This window comes from Alligator mississippiensis, chromosome 1, assembly GCF_030867095.1.
Source record: "Alligator mississippiensis isolate rAllMis1 chromosome 1, rAllMis1, whole genome shotgun sequence".
Taxonomy (NCBI): domain Eukaryota; kingdom Metazoa; phylum Chordata; order Crocodylia; family Alligatoridae; genus Alligator; species Alligator mississippiensis.
The window spans coordinates 12498471-12518643 of record NC_081824.1 but is presented as its reverse complement, the minus strand read 5'-3'; the positions used below and the strand labels follow the sequence as shown (position 1 = coordinate 12518643).

At 41.0% G+C, this 20173-nt stretch overlaps 2 protein-coding genes across 15 annotated transcripts in view; one reads left to right on the top strand and one right to left on the bottom strand.

The window, feature by feature from the left end:
• Positions 1–415, bottom strand: part of RUNX2 (RUNX family transcription factor 2) — a 288575-nt gene extending 288160 nt beyond the window's left edge. For 3 of the 5 annotated variants that reach the window (XM_019491598.2, XM_019491601.2, XM_019491602.1), the window contains exons 1-2: positions 337–415; positions 6–127 (exon numbers count right to left, since the gene is read on the bottom strand). In XM_019491598.2, the coding sequence (XP_019347143.1) occupies positions 6–63 (58 nt within the window). In that variant the 5' untranslated portion in view covers positions 64–127; positions 337–415. Of the gene's footprint in view, positions 1–5; positions 128–336 lie in introns of those variants that run through there. The other 2 variants (XM_019491603.2, XM_014608414.3) reach the window with 2 other exon arrangements.
• The window catches only part of SUPT3H (SPT3 homolog, SAGA and STAGA complex component), a 434721-nt gene that overhangs the window by 61366 nt on the left and 353182 nt on the right, over positions 1–20173 (top strand). The window contains exon 3 of one of the 10 annotated variants that reach the window (XM_059728888.1): positions 6012–6107. The exons of the other annotated variants lie outside the window; for them this stretch is intronic. The gene's annotated coding sequence lies outside the window, so the exon portion shown is untranslated. The remainder of the gene's footprint in view (positions 1–6011; positions 6108–20173) is intronic. 10 annotated transcript variants of the gene reach the window in all.

Here is a 20173-nt window from a genome sequence, read left to right as displayed (position 1 = left end):
CTTACCCCAAAAGAAGTTTTGCTGACATGGTGTCACTGAGCTGAACAGACTGTTTGATGCCATAGTCCCCCTCTCTTTTCACACAGAACTTGTACCTTCTGATGTAAGTGCTGCTTGGAGCCTTAAACTGCAAACACAAACCATAGCCAAACCTTCCTTTAGTTTTACAGAGTGCTTGGAGTGCATAGACTCCTATATTTGTTTTTTTCTGTCAAAAAATTGTGAAGCGCTGGTAACATGTGAAAAGCAAGGAAACAAAACAAAAAAAAAAAGAGAATGAGCAAATATTTGAAGGACCTACTATTACTGCATAGACTGTGGTTAGACAGCACTTACTGACTCTGTTGGTCTCAGTGGCTGGTAGTGACCTGCGGAGATTAACCATTTAAAAACCAGAGGCTTCTTGCTGTCCTCCTGGAGAAAGTTTGCACCGCACTTGTGGTTCTGTGGTTGTTTGTGAGGCGAATGAAGCATTCACACAATCCAAAAAAGCAAAAGCTTTAAAACTCCTTTTTTTGCAAGCACTGTTACTGGAGAGACAGAATCATGTGGTTTGTGACATCAGAGTACTCAAAGTAAAGTGGGACTGCCTACCACTGTGGCTTTTTCTTTCTTTCTATTTTTTTTTTTTTTATTTTGACAAAAGGCCCGTGGTAAGGCCCTTCCTGGCATCCAGAAGGATATAGCTTTTTAATTTTTGTGACTCATGAGGATTTGGAGGGAGTACAAAATGTGAAAGAGCCCAAACTCCTGTACAGTTAAAGCATATGGACAGCAGAACTTTATTTGTACTCTCACTTCAGGTTTTCCCCCCTCTTTTTTTTTTTTTCTTCCCCCCCCCCCCCGTCCTGTCTCTAGCTTATTATTGTGTCTGTGGCAAAGTGAGCAAAATTGGCGCAAGTGGCTGTGTGAAATTCTGAACAACAGTGATGATTTACAATAATTTACATCTTTGGATTGTATCACGATCTTGGGTCTGCTTCATATTTGCTGGGTGGCTGGATTCCTTCTGTTTTACTTTTTCTTCTTGTCTTCTTATACTTGTGAATCTGTAACTCATTGTAAGAAATTTTACCTTTCGTAAGGTCTAGTAGCAGCTTGTTGGGGCTGTTTTGTACTGTAATTGGCTGTCATAGAAGTGTTAGTCTCGGGATTCCTTTACAAATTTTAAATCATGTCTGTCTTGCTTACATGTATTCAAGACTAGCTGGCAGTTTTATATAATGACATTTAAGTGTAATTATATACCTTTTGTATATTGTACAGAGTGTCATTTGGATGCTGTAAATTATTTGGGTACTGCTTTATACATTGTGCTTTTAGAATAAAAACTGTTGTAGGGATTTAATATGGACGCTTAACATAATGAATTGTATGGATTGTGGGATTTTGATTGCACTTACATTAATTGTTTCTTATAATTTTAATGTTACAGAGGAACAGCATAGACTTTAGACTTTTTGGGACACTGTAAATAACTTTATTCAGCAGTTACTGTTAACATCTATTTTAAAGATGAAGCATAAATTTGATGCATATGTTGGATTTGAACACTTATATCAGGTTTGTGTGTGCATTCACAATATTATCACATATTTAACTTTGACTTTGTGTAGCATAAACTTTTTACTATACCAGTACAGAATGGGTTAACAGCAGCAGTATTTTTTTGTGTTTATAATAGAGGCTTTGAAATAAATTGCAAAATGCTGTGCATAGTAAGGAATAATATGCACAGACAGTGTGTATTAGTAGTCTTGATTTGCTCACTCAGATTCAGAACAAAATTGGAAACATCTTTGGGAAACTGTCTTATTTTTGCCCCTTTGGACATTTATATGTAGAACTCATTTTCTTGTTAGCATGATTGTATACCTTGGGCACTGCATTTTATAGTTTCATCAGAGTGTAGGATTTTTGGTATATGCGGGGAAGGGATAGAAGCATGGCAGTAAAAGAAAGTTGCTAAGGATTTTCAGCCTGTATTTGTATCACTTCTGATGTCTATATCCCTGGCAACTAACCTCCCTCTTGCTTCCCCATTCTTCCTACCCCTACTTCCCGAATAAGAAAATGACCAGAAGTGGTGTGAAACTAATAAATGGAAAAGTGGGTGGAGACCGGGTTTGCCTTTTGTTCCTTTTTTTTTCCCCTTTTGGTGGATGGAGGTGAGGAAATGGGAAAGGGGAATTTTCAATTAAAATCACAACTTGTGAAAGTTTTCTTTTTTGGAGGGCTGATATGTATCAGAAAAACATAAAATAATTTTGTTTATCAACGTCTCTGTCATAATGCCTATTACAATGTATACTGTGCTTGTATTTTGGAACATTTTCAGTTCTTAAAAGTTGCCACATTTCCAGAATTCTTCTTAAAATTAGGAGTTATACAGTGAACTGTCATGTAAAAAAGTAAAAACCATTATTTAACTTGTCCCTTTTGAAGATGCATTTCTTGTACCTCTAAATGTTATATTATGGTACGACCATCACTGGAAACAAAAAAGGTAAGGTGGTAAAAATGATTGACTTTACTGGCAATTGTATCATAAAAACAAAGTATATTTGTTTAGGTTAGAAGTTTAATTAACTTTTAATGTAATAAAAGCATTTAGAGGGCATTTCCCTATAATTTGTTGAATTTCAGTTCACAGAATTTGTACAAAGTGCAGACTTCTGCAAATTCAGTAACACATTGAAAATGTTTATCAGTTTGCATATTATGGTAATGAAAATTAATTTTCTTATAACTAAAATGTTGCCGGCAGACTAATTTTTTTTCATTCATTGAAAACCATCCTTTATAATTTTAAAACCGAAGAAGTTTATTACTAGTCAGTTCTTCAGTGTCTGAAAAGAAACTTGCCACAGAGGTGTTGTATCTTTCTTTTTTAACTTCTGTAAATTGAAATAATGTCTTTAATTCTTCAAGATAGCTGGGGCTTTTTGTTTGTTTGTCTGTTTCATTCTTTCACTGATATATTTGTAAGGTTATTTACCAATGTTCCCTTTTAATATGTTATCTGCGAGGTATAATTTTTTGAGTAGCACCATGGAGCTTTTTCAACTTAGATTTTAAGATTTAAATCACTAAAATAAATTTTCTATTTAGCATGGTAAAGTTTACCAAACAATATAAAAACTTGTTCCAGTGTCTGGTTGGAGTGTAGTTCTTAAACATGTTTTCTCTATTAATTTGGAATTTAAATATTTCTTGGCATTGGAAATGTTTCCTTTTTAGTGGGTATAGTGTGGTGGGGGGAGGAGGTTTCAAGCAAAATTGTGTTTCAACTCAATACCTGGCAACCCCTTTCTTCAAAAATAGTTTGCACTTTTAGTGCAATGAAGAAGAAATCTGAATTTTGAAAAGCTGTTGTGTAAACAAGTCTCTTGATTGCAGTCATACATTTGACAGTCTTTTGTTTAAATGGCAGAACTAAAAAAAAAAAAAAATCAAAGTTAACTTAAAAAAAATCCACAGGGGATACTTTAAGTCACTGATACAATTACACTTACAAAAGGAGTATCAAGTTAAAGAATTTGCTTTGTAAATTATGGACTAGTTCTTTGATGACAAATTAAATCTCATTTTGAAATTAAAATCAATTGTAATACAAACCTAATGCCATCGTATCCTTTATCTTTTTGGAAATTTGTTTTGAAAACCTTTAAAGATTTGCTTTATCTTATTTCCAAACATTTTGCTTTTTGTCGCTCATACTTTTTATACAGCAAATAAACAGTACGATTCACTGGGGAAAGTTTATTTGTACTTAAATTTGTTTTGATGCTATGGTTAGAGGGGTTTAAAAATTCTACTTACTCTGGTAGGATGATGGTCTTGCAACTAAGTGTAATTTATTCAACGAGTAGATGATAGTTTAATAGTTTTCCACACAAAGTGACATAGATAATACCCTTTATTACTACTTCAGATGCTTCAACTCGACAGATTTTATTCCTTAGATCCGTATCTATTGGTGCTACATTTTTCTGTATCTGAACCAACCCGTGTGCTTGGTTTCAGCATCTCACAATCAGAAGCCATTCTCACCCTCCATTATAGTTTTCTTAGTGGTGTTGGAATTTACTTTTTGGTAGTTCTTACTAAATTGATGTAGACTTATTCTGTCCTAATGTGTATAATTGTAGTATTTTCATATTTTGTGGATGGGCTGTGTAGACTGGGATTTTTCACTTCCAGCATCTTTATAGTTGCTTAATACAGCCTGAATGTTAATATAAAAGATTTTTCCTTCTCTTTAATGGAATGTGAAAGTACCTATTAATAAAATAACATCCAGTAAAAATACTCTTACAAGTTAGGTTTTTTTTCCTAATGCCACTTTTTAAAAATACTGACTCTTGTCAGAGGTTTTTTTGGGCATCTGCAGGATAAATGAGGGATATTCAAATGAATGACAAATGTATCCACTTTGATGCTCCTCTTTGCGTCTTATTCTCCCTTGACTTCCATGCACTAATTTAACAAGAAAGATATGAAGCTGCTTGATTGATTTAGAAATCACAGATTGTGGGGGAAAAAAGTAGCTTTTTCTTCCCAGGTTAAGCAAATATTTGGTTGTCTGCCCCCTTTTCATTGAACTCATACTGTTAAAGATCAGTTTAAATCTGAACAGAAAACCACTATGACAGATTAAGATGACAGTAAGCCTTTGTTAATCAGTGATACATTTATTTAGTAGTAAGTAACATAATTGTTTTATGTTGCCTTGGGTTATTAACTTTCTCATTTATCATTACTCAGAAAAAATGTTCACCAATTCAACTTCAGTGTTGAAGTATTCTGCCTGTGTTTGGGCCCGAAATAAGATTCTTCATCTAAAAAGTCAAATATCTCTCAATGGCTATTGCTTTTGCACATTTATAGCTCAGTTATTTTCCTGAATAGCAATGCTTTTTTACCCCCTGTTCTTTATGCATATATTTCTTCATCTGTACAGCAAGTGAGAAGATAATTCTACTTGGCTGTAGTCTTACAGTCAATATATAGGTTTAAAATCATTATAATCTTATTGCTATTTTCTCCTGTCTGTTTTCTTTAAAAAAAAAAAAAAAAGAAAAAAAGAAAAAAAAGTCAACTTGCAGAAAATATGGGAAACTTGTCTCATATAACAGCTGAGGATGTGGCTAGGTTAAAGCAGGAAACTGCTACCCACAATGCAATGTTACATACACTACCACTTAATAAAATTTATTTCAAACATGCTACTGACAAAACCAAAGAAAAATAATATCCTAACTATGCTAGTTAGTACACTAAATATATCTAGGGAAAAGTGAAAGTAATCTCTCTTGAGCCTTTTTGCTTATAGGATATGGTACTACGAGTAATTAAACTACAGGAGATTCTAGTTGCTGAAACAGTGAGCTATTTTTAGAAAATATTCACCTCTTGCTGGAAATTAATGGTTGTTCTCTTTTAATAGCAGTTGAAGTTGCTTCTTTATGTTAAGTTTTGCTAGCTTACGCTCTTAGCTTTTGGGGTGTTTATGCTTTAATCGTGTGCTGTAACCCGGTCAACTTCCTTTTTATTGGTCTTGGTCGTACCTGTACCTTTAATTTACATACCTGTACCCTGCCCAAGTAACTTATTCTCTCCCCTTCCCAAAGAAGATACGAAGCTCAGTACTTTTTATGTGTGGTTTGATGGAGAAAAGGTGGTCATGTTGTATTTAAGAATAGAACTAAGAAGAGCATTACAGAGTTTAGCTTCATTGCTATCACTTGCATAAAATTATCTCTTATTGTAGCCATCTTTGCATATTACAAATAATTTATGACAGCTAAATTAGATATTTTTGAGCCATTTATATATTTTGAATTGGTTTAGTGATCCCTGCGAAGACATCCATACTAGCTCATCCTAAATATCATGAGAGTTTTAGTTTAGAAATGACATGTTCTTTGTTTCTCATTGTTTTTAAATGCATGCATATTAAGGAGGATCCTATTATGGAAGAATTTTTTTTGAAGTATTTTCCTCTATAGTTAGAGAACGCTTATCAAGAACAGCTGCTGCAGTGCTATGGATCCTATCCATGGACTCATGGTGGTCTGCTGAACAACGTTCTTCAACTTTGACAGGTGAGACAGAGACTCTCCAGTGCCACTGCTTTTGGATGAATCTAGCTGTGGTTGGAGAAAGTGCATCTTGCCAAAATATATGGGTAGGACCACACACAGCCTTTAAAATAGTTATTGTAAGCTTATTTTTAGGCAATATATGTCTTGACAGTTCTTTTATTTGCATGCCAGTTTCATTGCTGCTTATAGATTTTTTTTCATTTATTTTAGTAATGGCAATTGCAGATTTAAATCTATATTTGTGAAGTTTCTGCATAACATTTACACTGGAAAAATACAAGCTTGCTCCATTCAAACCTCAATCAAGATTAGGAGACAAGCTTTTAAAAATATTATAGCAGAGCATTCATACTGCTGAGAATAGGTGTCAGTGTTTTCATATGAAGTCACAATTTTCAGGGGCATATTTCAGCAATAACACTTGCTTCAGGATTTAAAATTATACCAGTTTCAGTTGCTTCTGTGCTTGTATAAATATAAAATGATGTAGATTTAAGACATGGGATTTGTTCAATAAGTTGTAAAGGGTAATTTTTTTTTTAGATGGCCAAGTTATTAAACAGTTAAATTAGAATCTGTGCTTGATTTATGCAGCAACTACTAGACAATATTTTATAAGTATTTTTAGCATGTAGAATATTTTATATGTCAAGCATCTATCTAGACAATTGGATGGATAATGCATATGAAATATTTGACTGACAGTCTGGAAGAGTTGCACACTGTAGGATTTATTTGGTAACTTTCAGAACAGATGCGTTTTATTGAACATGATACTGAGATATAGGGATGCTTTACAGTAAAGGCTTCATAACTAGTTACTTTTTTCATCTTCTGTAGTTCCTAGACTACCTTGCATTACCAATGTGTGCTTATTTCTTAGTGGAATGTTGTTGTTCATTCTTTATCAGCTAATATTTTTCACACTACTGCACTAAGCAACTTTACAGACAAATAAGATGACAAATATTTTTTGGGATGATGCTTTTGGACTTTCAGGGCACTAGCATGTTTCTGTTGTGAGGTCCAAATTAGAATACATGAGTTTCATTAAAACAGAAAAAAGCTTGTATGGGAAATGCATTCTGGATCAAACACAGCAGGCAGGCTTTAAACCAGCTATCAAAGGCAAAGCTTTCACTTAATTCTTGTGATTTATCCTGTGTATGTTAACTGTCTATGCAGAAGATGGAGCTATTCTGAAACATAAATGATATAAGAACATGGAAAGTTTTAGCTCTCTCTCACGCTAACTGGTAGGTGGGGTCACCTATAGGTAAGCTAAATTCAGCAGTTCTAGGGTGGGGAAGTTTCACCAGAGCTCTTTGCAATTATCAGCAACAAAGAAGGGAAGCATTCCCTATGGCTGTAATTAATGTAGGTGGGAAAGAGCCACAGGTACTAGTGGAAATCGTGCAGGTCGGATAAGGCTTGTGGAGCCATTAGATCTCAGGGGGGAGGGGGCACTTTGGCAATAGTGGCCGTGCTGCCTTAATTGGGTTGCTCCAGCCCACAGCCCGAAAAGGTTGCCAACCATTGCCCTATCCTGTCCCGCTGAAATTGGAAAAGTTCTCATGAATCCAAGTATCAAATCTACAAAGTGTTTAAAATGTGCGCACACATGCACACAACTAGCAAGAAATGCTCTGTTCAGGTCAGCCATCACTCAAAGTGCCAATTAGATTTCACCCTGCTTCATCGGAAGCTCTGACTTCCTTTTAGTATTTTTGCTTGTTAAACCATATTAGCACCCAAAAGATGCATCAGTAATCTGACACAGAGGCAGATCCTGTTCCACCTACTAGGCACAACAATGAGATTGTTCCACCCTGGTTGTATGCCTGAAAACCATTAATGCATCTATTTTTGCAGTATGCTATCATTTTAGCTTTGCAGCAATCACGTAAAGCAGCAAGGAAAAGGATGTATCCAACTCTTGTATTAATAGCTTTTTAGGGACTCAAGGGATAAAATCACACTTTGATGCTTAGGTCATAAACGCACCAATCCAGTGGCTTTAAGAATTACTTTGAGATAATTTTGTCCAATCCAATGAGGTCAAATCACAACCATCAATCTAAGAAGACTGAAGAAAAGCCCTTATTAGTGACCAAACCGTAAGAAAGGAAGACCATGTATAAGTTTCTAAAATGAAGGTAAAGATTGCATGCAGTGCCTGCATATAGCAGTGTATTGAAATGTGTGCTGGTTGGCACTCCCAGTGGAGTGGTCAACGATTGAACTTGTCTGAAAACCTCTCTTTCCCCCACAAGTCCTCCCCACAGTTCTAGTTAACAGCTTTAGGATTCCTTTAGGTCACGCTTGATGTACTTTTTGTGACAGACCTGGAGTGCTGCAGCCTGGACTGTACCTGCTCTGTGGATGAAAAGAACATAAAGTTCACATTTATCACTTCCAGTTATCAGTTCAGTTCACTTTTATCAATTTTGTCTTTAAATGACACCAAATGGCATCAGTTAGGGATCCAATTAAACAGAACTTTGTGTTGCTTATTGAATGCATATTAGAGCTAAAGATTTTGATTGATCTTTGGATGGAATAGTTTACCTCTTTTGTACGGAGCATCTTTTATTGTTTTGGGATCAGAATTATTCTTTCTTTTACAAGCAAAACAAAAAGCAACAGAAAATAAAAGGTATGTTCATATTCTAGCTCAGGAAAGGATAGATTCTCTAATTTTAGATGGCCGTTATAAATTCACTTGGGTTAAAAGAGATTCATTCCCCAGCTGAACTGGTGGAACACATTACACGATTGGGCCCTAGTAAGTATGTACTCGGTAAAACAAAACAAATGAACAGCACACCAATTGCTATCTTTCACATTCCATGTTGTTACAGTGATGAAGGTAAGTAAACCTTTTGTTTCTAGGAAGAGCATAAAAAAGAGCTTGGAGCATTATCTTTGGTGTCAGTGAAAATATAGCCTGTAATGCTGATACAGTAGCAGGATCTAATCTTCTGGCAGAAGACAAACTGCATTGTGCCACTTTCATCCTTATTTTGACATTAAATTTGTAATTTTTATCGACTTCTGCAAGTTTTCATTTCTTAAACGCGCTGAATCTGATTTTCTTCCATTGTGAGGTCTGCTTTTTGCTGTGTGGGTTTGAAACCTCTCTGCGACCGTCTGGTTATATTTTAGTTTTAGGAAAAATGATACCAGTCGTTTGAGAAATGGAATATTTGCAGTAGCAAGTGGCATCTTTACAAGCTAAACATAAGGATCAAAGAGTTGAAAAAACAAAATTTGTTGTCTTTTGGACAAAATTATAATAGAACAACTGTTGATTTACCATTAAGAGTTAGTGTGATATATTTTTCTTCTTTTAATTGGAGAACAAATCCAGTTGGTTTTTGTATTTAGTTGAATTCCTGTATTTTCTGGTGTCTGTAGAAGAAGGTTGGTCTCGTCTGCCATGGGAGCTGCAGTAATTTAAAACTATTATTCCTTCAAAAATCAGATCAGATTGAAAAGAAGCAGTTTTAAACATCCACATACATGAAACTTTGTTGTGTTCTTTAACTATGTTTACAATGTGCCTTTTCCAGAAAAAAAATTCATAGTATGCTTCATGAAACGTGCTTCTTTCCTCCCAAGTGCAATAAAAGTTATTTCTAGGTTAGGCAAGCTGCAGGTGTTCCACCCGAGCTGGCAGAGAGTTGAAAATCTTTGACTTTCTCCAAAATACATGTATATTAATTGAGAAAGAAAATTTGCAAAATTGGCAAAAACATGAAATATTTCCACTAGGCTTTTTAATTTACACAAACACACCTATATATTAAAACATTATCATTACAGTTGTGAAATCAAGCACTTATAAAATCGGAAGTGTCAGAATTAAGGGTGCTTGTTCAGTTTTAATTCAGCCCCACTGTGCATGTGCATCATGATGCAATTAGGACTGTACGATCACATTCTGGTTTTTCCCCCCATGGGACCCTGAGTCATTCAATGTACACAATAGATAGCGTTCCCTTATGGGACACTTATTCAAAATTTTGCTTTCTCCTCATTGTTCAGTATGTGACCCACTGCCTTATTTACTAGACACTATACAAAACCACCTATGAAGGCAGAAGCATCAGTTTCCTCATGGACTTCTTTTATAGCACTTACCGCAATAGTATCAGTATGGTATAGTTGTAAATTTACTTATTTTTCTTCATCGTGCTGCTAGAAGACTTTTTTCTACATTCTACAGATAACTAAGCTGAGACAGAGATTAAGGTAAAAAATATCTACTAATTTTGGATGACCACTTTGAAATACAAGGGACCAGATATCTCCAGAGCTCTTAGCATGATATAGGACTCCATATGTAGGCCCTGGTTTAATTTGCAATTGCTCACTTTCCATGAAAATCACAAAAATAAGTGATTTTTATGAAAAAGCAATTTGCAGCGAAATGCCAAGATATGGCTGCTTGCCTGGGAGTTCCCCAGCAGGCAGCTCTATTGTGGCATTTGGGTGCAATAAGCATTTCCCAGCCGGTGGCAAAAGTTGCATCAAGCATTCCCCAGCCAGCAGCAAAAGTCTAGCAGCCCAAGGGTGTGCGGAAGGGGTCCCAAAAGGGAGGAGAGAGCTTGGGGATGGGTAAGGGAGGGGCTGTTTTGTCCTCTGGGAAGAAAAAGTGGGGCGGCGGGGGGTGTCTGGGAGCTGCCTTAGCACCTGGTAGGGGAGGGGCCATTTGCTCTTCTAGGCAGGAAAACGGGTGTTGGGGGTGGGGAGAGAATACACATGTGGTGGAGCAAACAGCCCCTTCCCTACCCGGTGCCAGGGCCATCTGCCAGGGCAGGTCCCAGGCACCCCAACCGCACGTGCCCCAGTTTTCCTGCCTGGAGGAGCAAACAGCTCCTCCCCTACTGCTGTTCCTGCCTCTTCCAGTGAGGCCTGATGTGGGCTTTTCAGCAGCTGTCGGAGGCCTTGGGAGCAAAGTCTCTGATGCTGCAATTAAATCTGGCCCTAACCCTGTCCCCTTAGTCAATTGGGGAATGTGGGGAGGGGCACCAGAACTTGGGCACAAAAATTATGCCTGCCCCTCCCCCCATGATCTGGCCAAGATATTAGCAAACTGGGCCCATGATTTAAACCAGGTCATTTGTAAATAGGAGTGCTCGGTACTTATGTGAATCAAATTGCAGGAGGAACACAGAAATAGTGACCGTGACCACTGCTGAAAATTTTGGTTTAAGAGGGCACATGGGGAGACAAAAGTTGATGTCAGTTTTAAATGTAATTGGTTTATTGTGTAAAATTTGCTGTATGGATGCAGCTGTTTTGTTGGTTTACTCTGGTACTGGTAGTTAAAGAAATTTAGCATCATTGTAATGATAAACTGAAATGAAATGGGTTACCATCAGATGACCTGATGACTTGTCTGTTATAAGGCTCCCCTGCCCCTTTCATGTAAGGGTTTAGTGTTAGGTCTGACCGTATCGTGACTGAAGGCATACAGCTTGCTACCTTTAAAAGAAGCATTAGGTAATGACAGAGTTCAGTTTGGGATACAAGCCTCATTTTTAAAAAGTATCTGATAACAGAAGAAAAGAACTTGTGAGGTTATTACATAATTTTCTACTTTGTGAGGGTTTTTTATAACTTTTGAAGGATGCGCCAGCTGGACTAAATATATTTTTGCTGCTCTGATCTGGTATGAGATAATTCTTTTGTCCCGCATGGGGTGGAACTTAATTTGATCCCTGAAAAATACACAGAATGAAATATCTGGAGCTTGAAGTGCTGAGGCAAGTAGTCGGAGATTTGAATTAGTGGCTTCAGGAAGCCTAAGGCCTGAATTCTGTTTTACCTTTACATGCTAAAGTGGCAATTAAGTAGCCACGTAAGTGCAGTTTTTGGCTCTTATGCAGTATTAATAGTGTGCGGCTGTGTGTTCCTTCCCCTGCTGAGCATGCTCACAAGGCTGTATGGTGGCTGCGTAGCTTCTGGGATGGAGCAGAATCACCCAGGCATGTGCTTAATGCTTCATAGGTCCCGTAAATGTAGTTGCAGAAAAAGAAAACCCCCACTGGTGTTCGTCAGAGGAGGAACAGGAGGGTAGATCAATAGTCTAATGATTAGAGCACTTGCCCAGGGAGCTGCAGACTGAGCTTCTAGGCTTCTGCTTCCCAGAAAAATATTTTAACCATTAGGCTATGGGCTAGGCATTGCCCAGAGCATGTTCATTCCCTCTCTTGAAGCTGGCTTATGGGCTAGCTAAGAGGGGAAATATTTAGGACCTAGAGTAAGAGAGCAATTCAGAGTTCAGTCCTTTGAAAGGGTGGGACCCTGGTTTCAGGGTTTTCCTCAAGTCGCAGTCCCTAGTGGAGCAGGAACTATCCCACAGCTTTTTTTTTATTGGGAAAATACCAGTATTAAAGGGAAGGGTCAAAAAAACATGGTCTATTTTCAACACTTCTGAAAATGTTTAGTATTAAGAACATGATTCCTAACTTGTTTCTCTGATCTTTAGGACATTACCTAATCCAATAAATCACGTGGCCCTTAATTGCAGTGAATATTGGGGGGGGGGGGGAGGAATTTGAGTAGGGTGATTTATTGATTGAAACAGTTTGGTTGAAAATAGGAAACAGTAATATGGTTATTGGCATATAGTGTAATATTTAAGAAATAAGATTCTGTTTCTGTTATGGAATTGGGAACTCAAAAGTTTTAATTCAGGCTGTGAACAATGGCTGCTTTTGGCTTAGGGATAGACACTTGGCCTGACCTTTTTTTGCCTTTCCATTTATACTTCACAGCAACTGAATGACACCAAGGTATTTTATTGGAGTAAAATGCATGTGAGAAAGCAGAATTGTTAACTAAATGAAGACTTCAAATTTGGGCTTGAAAGTTTAGTTCCCAGCTCAACCATAGATTTCCTCTCTGACCTTGGGGAAGTTATGAACTCTACCCTGTGCTTCAGTTTTCCATCTGTAAAATGGGAATAATGCTTCTCTCTTCCTCCCATTATACTTTCATAGTTGGTGGGGTCGGAAGGGACCTAAGCAGATCATCAAGTCTGACCCCCTGCCATGGGCAAGAAAAGATGCTGGGGTCAAACGACCCTGGCTAGGTGTCTATCTAACCTCCTTTTGAAGACCCCCGGAGTAGGGGCGAGCATCACTTCCCTTGGAAGTTGGTTCCAGATCCTAGCCGCCCTGACTCTGAAGTAGTGCTTCTTGATGTCTAGCCTGAATCTACTCTCAGTCAACTTATGGCCATTGTTCCTTGTTACTCCCGGTAGTGCTTGGGGGAACAGGGACTCTTCCATTGTCTGCTGGTCCCCCTTCGCAAGTTTATAGGCGGCCACCAGATCCCCTCTCAGCCTTCTCTTGTGGAGGATGAACAGGTTCAGGTCCCATAGCCTCTTCTCAAAGGCCTACCCTGCTACCCCCTGATCATGCTAGTGGCCCTCCTCTGGACTCTCTCAAGGCTGTCCACATCCCTCCTGAAGTGCGGCATCCAAAACTGGATGCAGTACTCCAACTGCGGCTTGACTAATGTCGCATAGAGGGGGAGGATCACCTCCTTGGACCTGCTCGTGATGCATCTGTGGATGCATGATGAGGTGCGGTTGGCCTTCCTGACCCCGTCCTCACATTGGCAGCCCATGTTCATCTTGGAATCAATAATGACTCCAAGATCCTTTTCTGGCTCTGTGCTGACTAGAAGGGAGTTTCCCAGCCTGTACGTGTGCTGCTGGTTCTTCCTCCCCAGGTGCAATACCTTGCACTTGTCTGTATTGAAATCCATCCTATTCTCATCTGCCTACCTCTGTAACCTGTCCAGAACTGGTTGTAGCCTGTCCCTCTCCTCCAGCTTGCTCACTTCTCCCCACATCTTGGTGTCATCTGCAAACAGGTGTGTGGTGCTTTTCTGTAACTCAGACAAAGGACTGACCCTTTTGCCTTATGGTGATTGACGAGTGAAGGAGAGCCGAGTTTGGGTGATCACTACCGAGTCTCGAGCTAAAAAACGTGCTGACGGATTAACCATGGGAATATCCCCTGTTCTTCCTTTAGTGTTGATCTGCAGCTGAATCAGCTTGCTGCTTTTATGAATACAACTTACACAAAAGTAAGTTATAAGAATGATAAAACAAAAAAATGCAAAACCACTAATTATGGTCCAGGCACTAGCACGCACCTGAGGTGAACTCTGGTTAATTAGGCAGATAACATCTCCTACTTTATAACTCTCCGCTACATCCATGTCCAATTTATATTTTCCCAAGGCCTCAGCTGCAGTAGCACTGAGCTGAGCACCCCGTCTCCGCTCCTTTTCAACTTTCTTTAACTGCTGTTCTAATTTGTTTCATCCCGCAAATTGATGGGCCCAAACAGTGGCTATCCAGTCGTGGGGATGGTTCGGATGTGCTTGAAATTTTAAGTTCACAGCTCGAGGCCAATTAATTGGAGTGGATCCCTGTACAGTTCGAGTTATAATTGATGCCCCTCTTTCATCTAGCGGCCAAATACATCCCTCTGTGTCATTCAGCCATTGGGTGTGGTTAGGCCATAATAAATTGGCTAATCCTTCCCAACATACCCAGTTCCCCACTGTGATTATGTTGCCATTGCCTAATGGTTTAACACAGCTAAGCTGTGGTGGTTGTTTAGGCCATTCCCGCCAAAGGGTTCCCATACCAACCCAGATGTCATGAATCCAAACTAAAGGATTACGAATTAAAAATCTGGATCCTTCAGGTGTGGCTACATCCTATACCTCTTAATGCACTACCCAGTCCCATTGACAACTGCCTCCCACTCCCGGCATTAAAAGCCAGCCCTTAGTCCAAAGTCCACCTGCTGGTCCAGTGGCTGTGAAATAACAAAGATCCCTTTGACATCCTTCCCAATTCATTGTCCAATAGCATCGGAACTGCCACACGGACTTCAAGGTGATGGCAAGGCTACTGTTGTCCAAATCTTCGGCCAGAGTCCTCTTTTAATGTCTTTAACAGCACCAACCAGTTGAGCACTCGGGACCTGTTGCACACTGTCACACGCCTCATCCCAAGTCAGATCCTTGAATCCCATATAGGCAACCTGCAGCAGACTTCTTAAGACATGGGTAACACTTGCCCCACATTGGGAGGTCCATTGAATAGCATTCATCAATACCTGGCTCTCTAGCCTCCTGCCTTGATTTATATAGGCAATGCCATGTTCCAATCTGTCTAAATGAGCAGCATTATCAGCTCCCTTATAGGAATTCCAGACTCCCATCACTGAGTTTGCTCCATCCCAAATAGTGTCAGCAACACCTCTCTTTTTCTGAGCTGATGAGGCTGGGAATAAGTCTGGTATGGCCCATTTAAGAAGGTTTATTTGGGTTTGAGATCCTATAGTACAGTTCCAGAAATAATGCTTTATGAAGCATTCATCTGGAGCAGTTGCGATTCTCATGTGAAGAATAGAGGCGTTGAGCAATACTGGCCTTTCCATGCTACTATTCCATCAAGGCAAGTGGCATTCCCAATTTAGGTGCCCATCAGGGTGAGGAATAGAGGACAACGGGGCGAGTACTGAACGTGCAATACTGCCGGTGAGGGTGATGGCATTGTCGCAAACCCAGTGGAATCTGCACTGTGTTTCTCTGTGGTTGGTGCTATGCAATACTGTGTGGCAGCTTTGAATGTTAGAAGATTTCTTAGCTACGTAACAGAAAACCGGACTCACCATAACCCATTTTTCATCAGCCAACCAACTAATCTTCCATTTCAATATTGGAGACCTCCATCCTGACTTCATAAAAATGCCATTAGCATGCCAAGTGATTTGTCGTTCCCATCTTACTATACCTCTTTGCTGATAGAGGTATGTGGCACACCAGACTTTCAAAAATTCATTTTGAGGGGGGTGGGGAGGACAACAGGCCTCTCAGTGCCTGATTTTTCAAGAAATGGCACTGTTGTTAATTTGGGAGGTATAGCTTTACTAACTGTGGGGTTTGGTTGAGGGGAATCCTTGGGTGCCAACAGCAAAACTCCAGAGCACCCCTTTGCATCTCCATAAGGGGCATCCCGTGTGTAGGGAATGAATCCCCAATAATATCCCCTTCCACCATTTCCATTACAAGAGCCTCACTGCCACCAAGGGATAGTTTGCCTTTTCCACCAGGGCCAATTTGCAATTTGATCTGTTGTTACATGGTGCGTGGTGGAATCCAGGAGTTTAGCATTAGAATCCATGAGGTGACATCCATAAGCCCCAAAAAGCCAACTTTTAAAGAGGGGGGATTAGCCTGAACAGCCATTAACTTGCAACTACTTGAAAGGGAGGCCATAAGCGGCCCAGTTGGCAATTTACGCTGCCCAATAGTGAGTTCAGGGCCATTGGGATAAAAGGGCTCTCCAATATCATACTTCGGGTGATCGGTGTCATCACCTGCAAAAAAAGGATTTTGAAAAAATGCAAATCTAACATATCCTTCAATTGAAATTGGTGGAAGGTTCCAACTGATGATCCAGCAGACACTTAAGCCCAGTGTCGTTACTGTCCGCTTCATCCTGCAAAACAAAATTGTCCTTTTCTTCAGGCTGATTAGGCTCATGTTGGGTGAAATAACCTTACTAAAATTTAGCATGGATCTGGTATGTAATAGAAAAGCTTCAGGCGCCCTTCCTTCTACCCAGCCCCGGATCTGTGGTCTCCTGTCTTGATTAAATTGAAATGGGAAACAGTGGCTGAGATAGTCGGAGGCGCAGCCTCAGTCTAAAATGGACAGGGGCGGGGGTGCAGGTTCAGAAGTGAGGGTGAGCACCCTAGGGGCAGGCCGGGGAGTGCCACGCTTGAAACAGGTTTCCCAGCATGCAAAATTCAGAGCAGTGCACACCCCTTGGGAAGAATCCCAGTCCCCAGGGAGGCGCGGCTGAGAACCCTTCTTGAATTGATCCCCTGCCTGCGCATCTTTTGGCACTGGGAGTGATCAGAAGACCCCTTTGCTAGAGAACCTGCAAGTCTGGCAGCCAAGCTTTCCACCACCTGCTCTAGACATTTCAGCTGTTGTCTAGATTCAGCAGCTCCCTGAACATGCCTGCTTTGGGCTGTCTGCGGCAATCGCCACCAAGCCTCTGCCTTTGCAAGACAGTGATGCAGGGTCTCTGTCCGCAATGCGCCCGACTGTATTTCTAACATCAGGAGTAATTCCAAAGGGACCAGCTGCAGCCAAGCTGCAAAAAGGCGAGTTGCCCGGTTACCATTGTGCTGGTAAAGGATCTACCCAGACTCGACCCCACACTTGCACCCTTTCAATGACAGTGCAACGATGTTCCCCTGGAAGCAGCTGCATTTGCCCAATGCCCTGATCTAGGGTATAAATACCAAAAAGGGTGCGGGTGATTGTTGACATTCAAACCTGCCACTCACCATCTCCCAACATAGCAGGACTAATGCCTTTAGTCAATACTAGCAAAACATCGGTCTGTTCATTCTCTGATAACAAACTGAGACCTTTCTCAGCCGCTGCCAACCAGCGAGTTCAGTTGCTCCGCTCCAAAGGCATGAGACCCACTTGGGTTTTCAGTGCCTCTTTCTCCTGAGGGGAGGGTGAGATGATTCTAACCTGCTGCGTTTGGGTGGTTCCCTCTGGTATCTCTACACCAGTCCTATGGAGTAGTCAGCAGAGAGTCTCTCGGGGACCATCAGTGCCTCCTCCCCGGGGGAGGGGGAGCAAAGGTTATGACTCATTCAACAGGGAGCGCTTCTGTTGTATAGTCGGGAGGTTCACCGGAAGGACAGGAAGGTGGGGTTTTAGGGATCAAAGCAGGATAAGGAAAGGGTGCGGAGGGAGTTACCAGTGGCAGCGCTTTGCCACTCGAAAGGACGACACCCTAAGAAACAGCTGCCTTCCCCAAGGTCTCACAGTCCTGAGACAGCTTATTAATAAGAGATATGAGAGACTCAATTTCCCTCCTGGCATTACGCAAGTCCTTTGAATCCCTTTCTTTTATCTCAGCAGTAAGTACTGATGCATGGGCGACTTGTTGCTGCTGGGCAATTACATCCTTAAGTTGACAAATAAGATCGTCTTTCTCCTGACAAAGAGTTTCCCTATCCTGGCACTCTTGCCATAGAGATCGAACACCCCAGGACAATGCCTGGAGGGCAGCAGCTTTACAGAAGGCTGGCTTCTGCCGTTTCTCCTTTAAAATACCCTCAGCCCACACTTGGGCTGACACCCAAGATGGGTTAGATGGACACTCCAGGGGCCCCTGCAATGGACCCCCATTCCGGTTCGCCCAAGACTCCACAAACTCACGGAGGTCACCCTGACCCCAAACCAACAGAGGAAAAGCCTCTGTACCCATTACCATGCTACTGGGAAATGGGAGACAGATTGGGGAACGATAGCTGAGGAAAGCCCAAGAGAATCTAGGAATTCCTCTTAGACCTTCATCTGGTAGGAGGAGATGATCAGTCTCTCCAAATGTGTGTCGATCCTGCCGACTACGCCAAGATGTTAAACCTCAACTCCATGTGAGGCCCAATGACTAGGGAGGCGACAAATCAATTGCCTATGGAATCACGAGCACGACCACTTGTGGGGCAAACACCAGCACACGCTGCGTCCAACAACTTTATTGATATGGAGGCAACTTCAGGCGGGTCCCCATCCAACTGGGGAGCGGCCCAGAACATCATTGCATTCATACATTTATACCTTCCAGTCTACACTCATTAGCATTAAACCATGCCCAGTTTCCTCCCCCGACCTCCTCCCGTTATGCCCATGGCTCCGCCCCTGCCTTCATTTCCATGGAATTGGCCATGCATTAGCCCATTACCATGATAATTTTCACTCTGCGCCTTTGTGAGGCCATCACCCCTACTCCCTTTGGTCCCTTGCGGCTAATCATCTCAAAAGCCTGCTTTTGCATTTTCCCTCTTGATATACCACTGGTTTCCTCCCCTGTCTGGTTTGAGTTCCTCCATTCCACGACTAAACAAACGGTCAAATGATTAGGCAAATGTTTAACCAGTTAAAGCCTTACATCTCACGAAGTAAACAAACGTCATTCTGCTGATGTTAGTGAAAATAAGCATTACACCTCTGCTGCTTAAGCCCCATGCCCGATCAGATCTCTAACTTGGGCATAGGTAAGCAACGGATCAGCTGCAAGACCAATGCAAGACCAATTCTTTCAGTGTTCGGGCTCACCATAAATCAGCAGGGAAAAAGGGCAGGAAAAAGCAAGGGAAAAGAGCAGGTTTATTATCCTAACACTTCTCATCCCCTCATCCAAGTCGTTGATGATGATATTGAACAGTGTGGGCACGAGGACCGAGCCCTAGGGACCCCACTTCCCACATTCCTCCAGGTCGAAGATGACCCATCCACCACTAGTCTGGCTGGAGGGGTGCACCCAGAATTAGTGACCCATCTGACTGTCGCCTAATTTTTTATGAGGATCGGGTGAGAGACGGTGTCGAAGGCCTTCCTAAAGTCCAGAAAGACTACGTCTGCCACAACACCTGTGTCCAAGGCTTTTGTGACCTGGTCATAGAAGGCCACCAGGTTGGCCTGACAGGAGCTGCCTCTAATGAACCGATGTTGGTTGCCCCTAAGCATAATCTCCCCTGCTGTTCCCCTGCAGATGTGCTCCTGCATAATTTTCTCAAAGACTAATGGGCCTGTAGTTTTCAGGGTCCTCTTTCCTCTCTTTTTTGAAAATGGGGACCCCATTGGCCCTTTTCCACCATTAGGTGGTTAATATCTATTAATGATTAAATGCTTGGACGCTACAGTGATGAAAGTCATATAAATATCTAGGTACAGAATGAATTGGCCTTCTTGTCGTATAAGAGGCTATTGGCTCCTCCCCGTAGTACTGTGAAATAGTGAAGACTGGTGTATACATGTACAGTAGAACCTAATGAAAGTCTGTGAAGTACTTGGAGGTATACAGAGTCACGACAAACAGTGTGAGACCACTGAGGCACTGCAGCCATTTGCTGCGAATTTTATTCGAGAAGGCGTGGCTTCTTCAGGGAGCTGCTCCGGATTGCCCGCAAGCTCCACCTGATCAGAAAAGC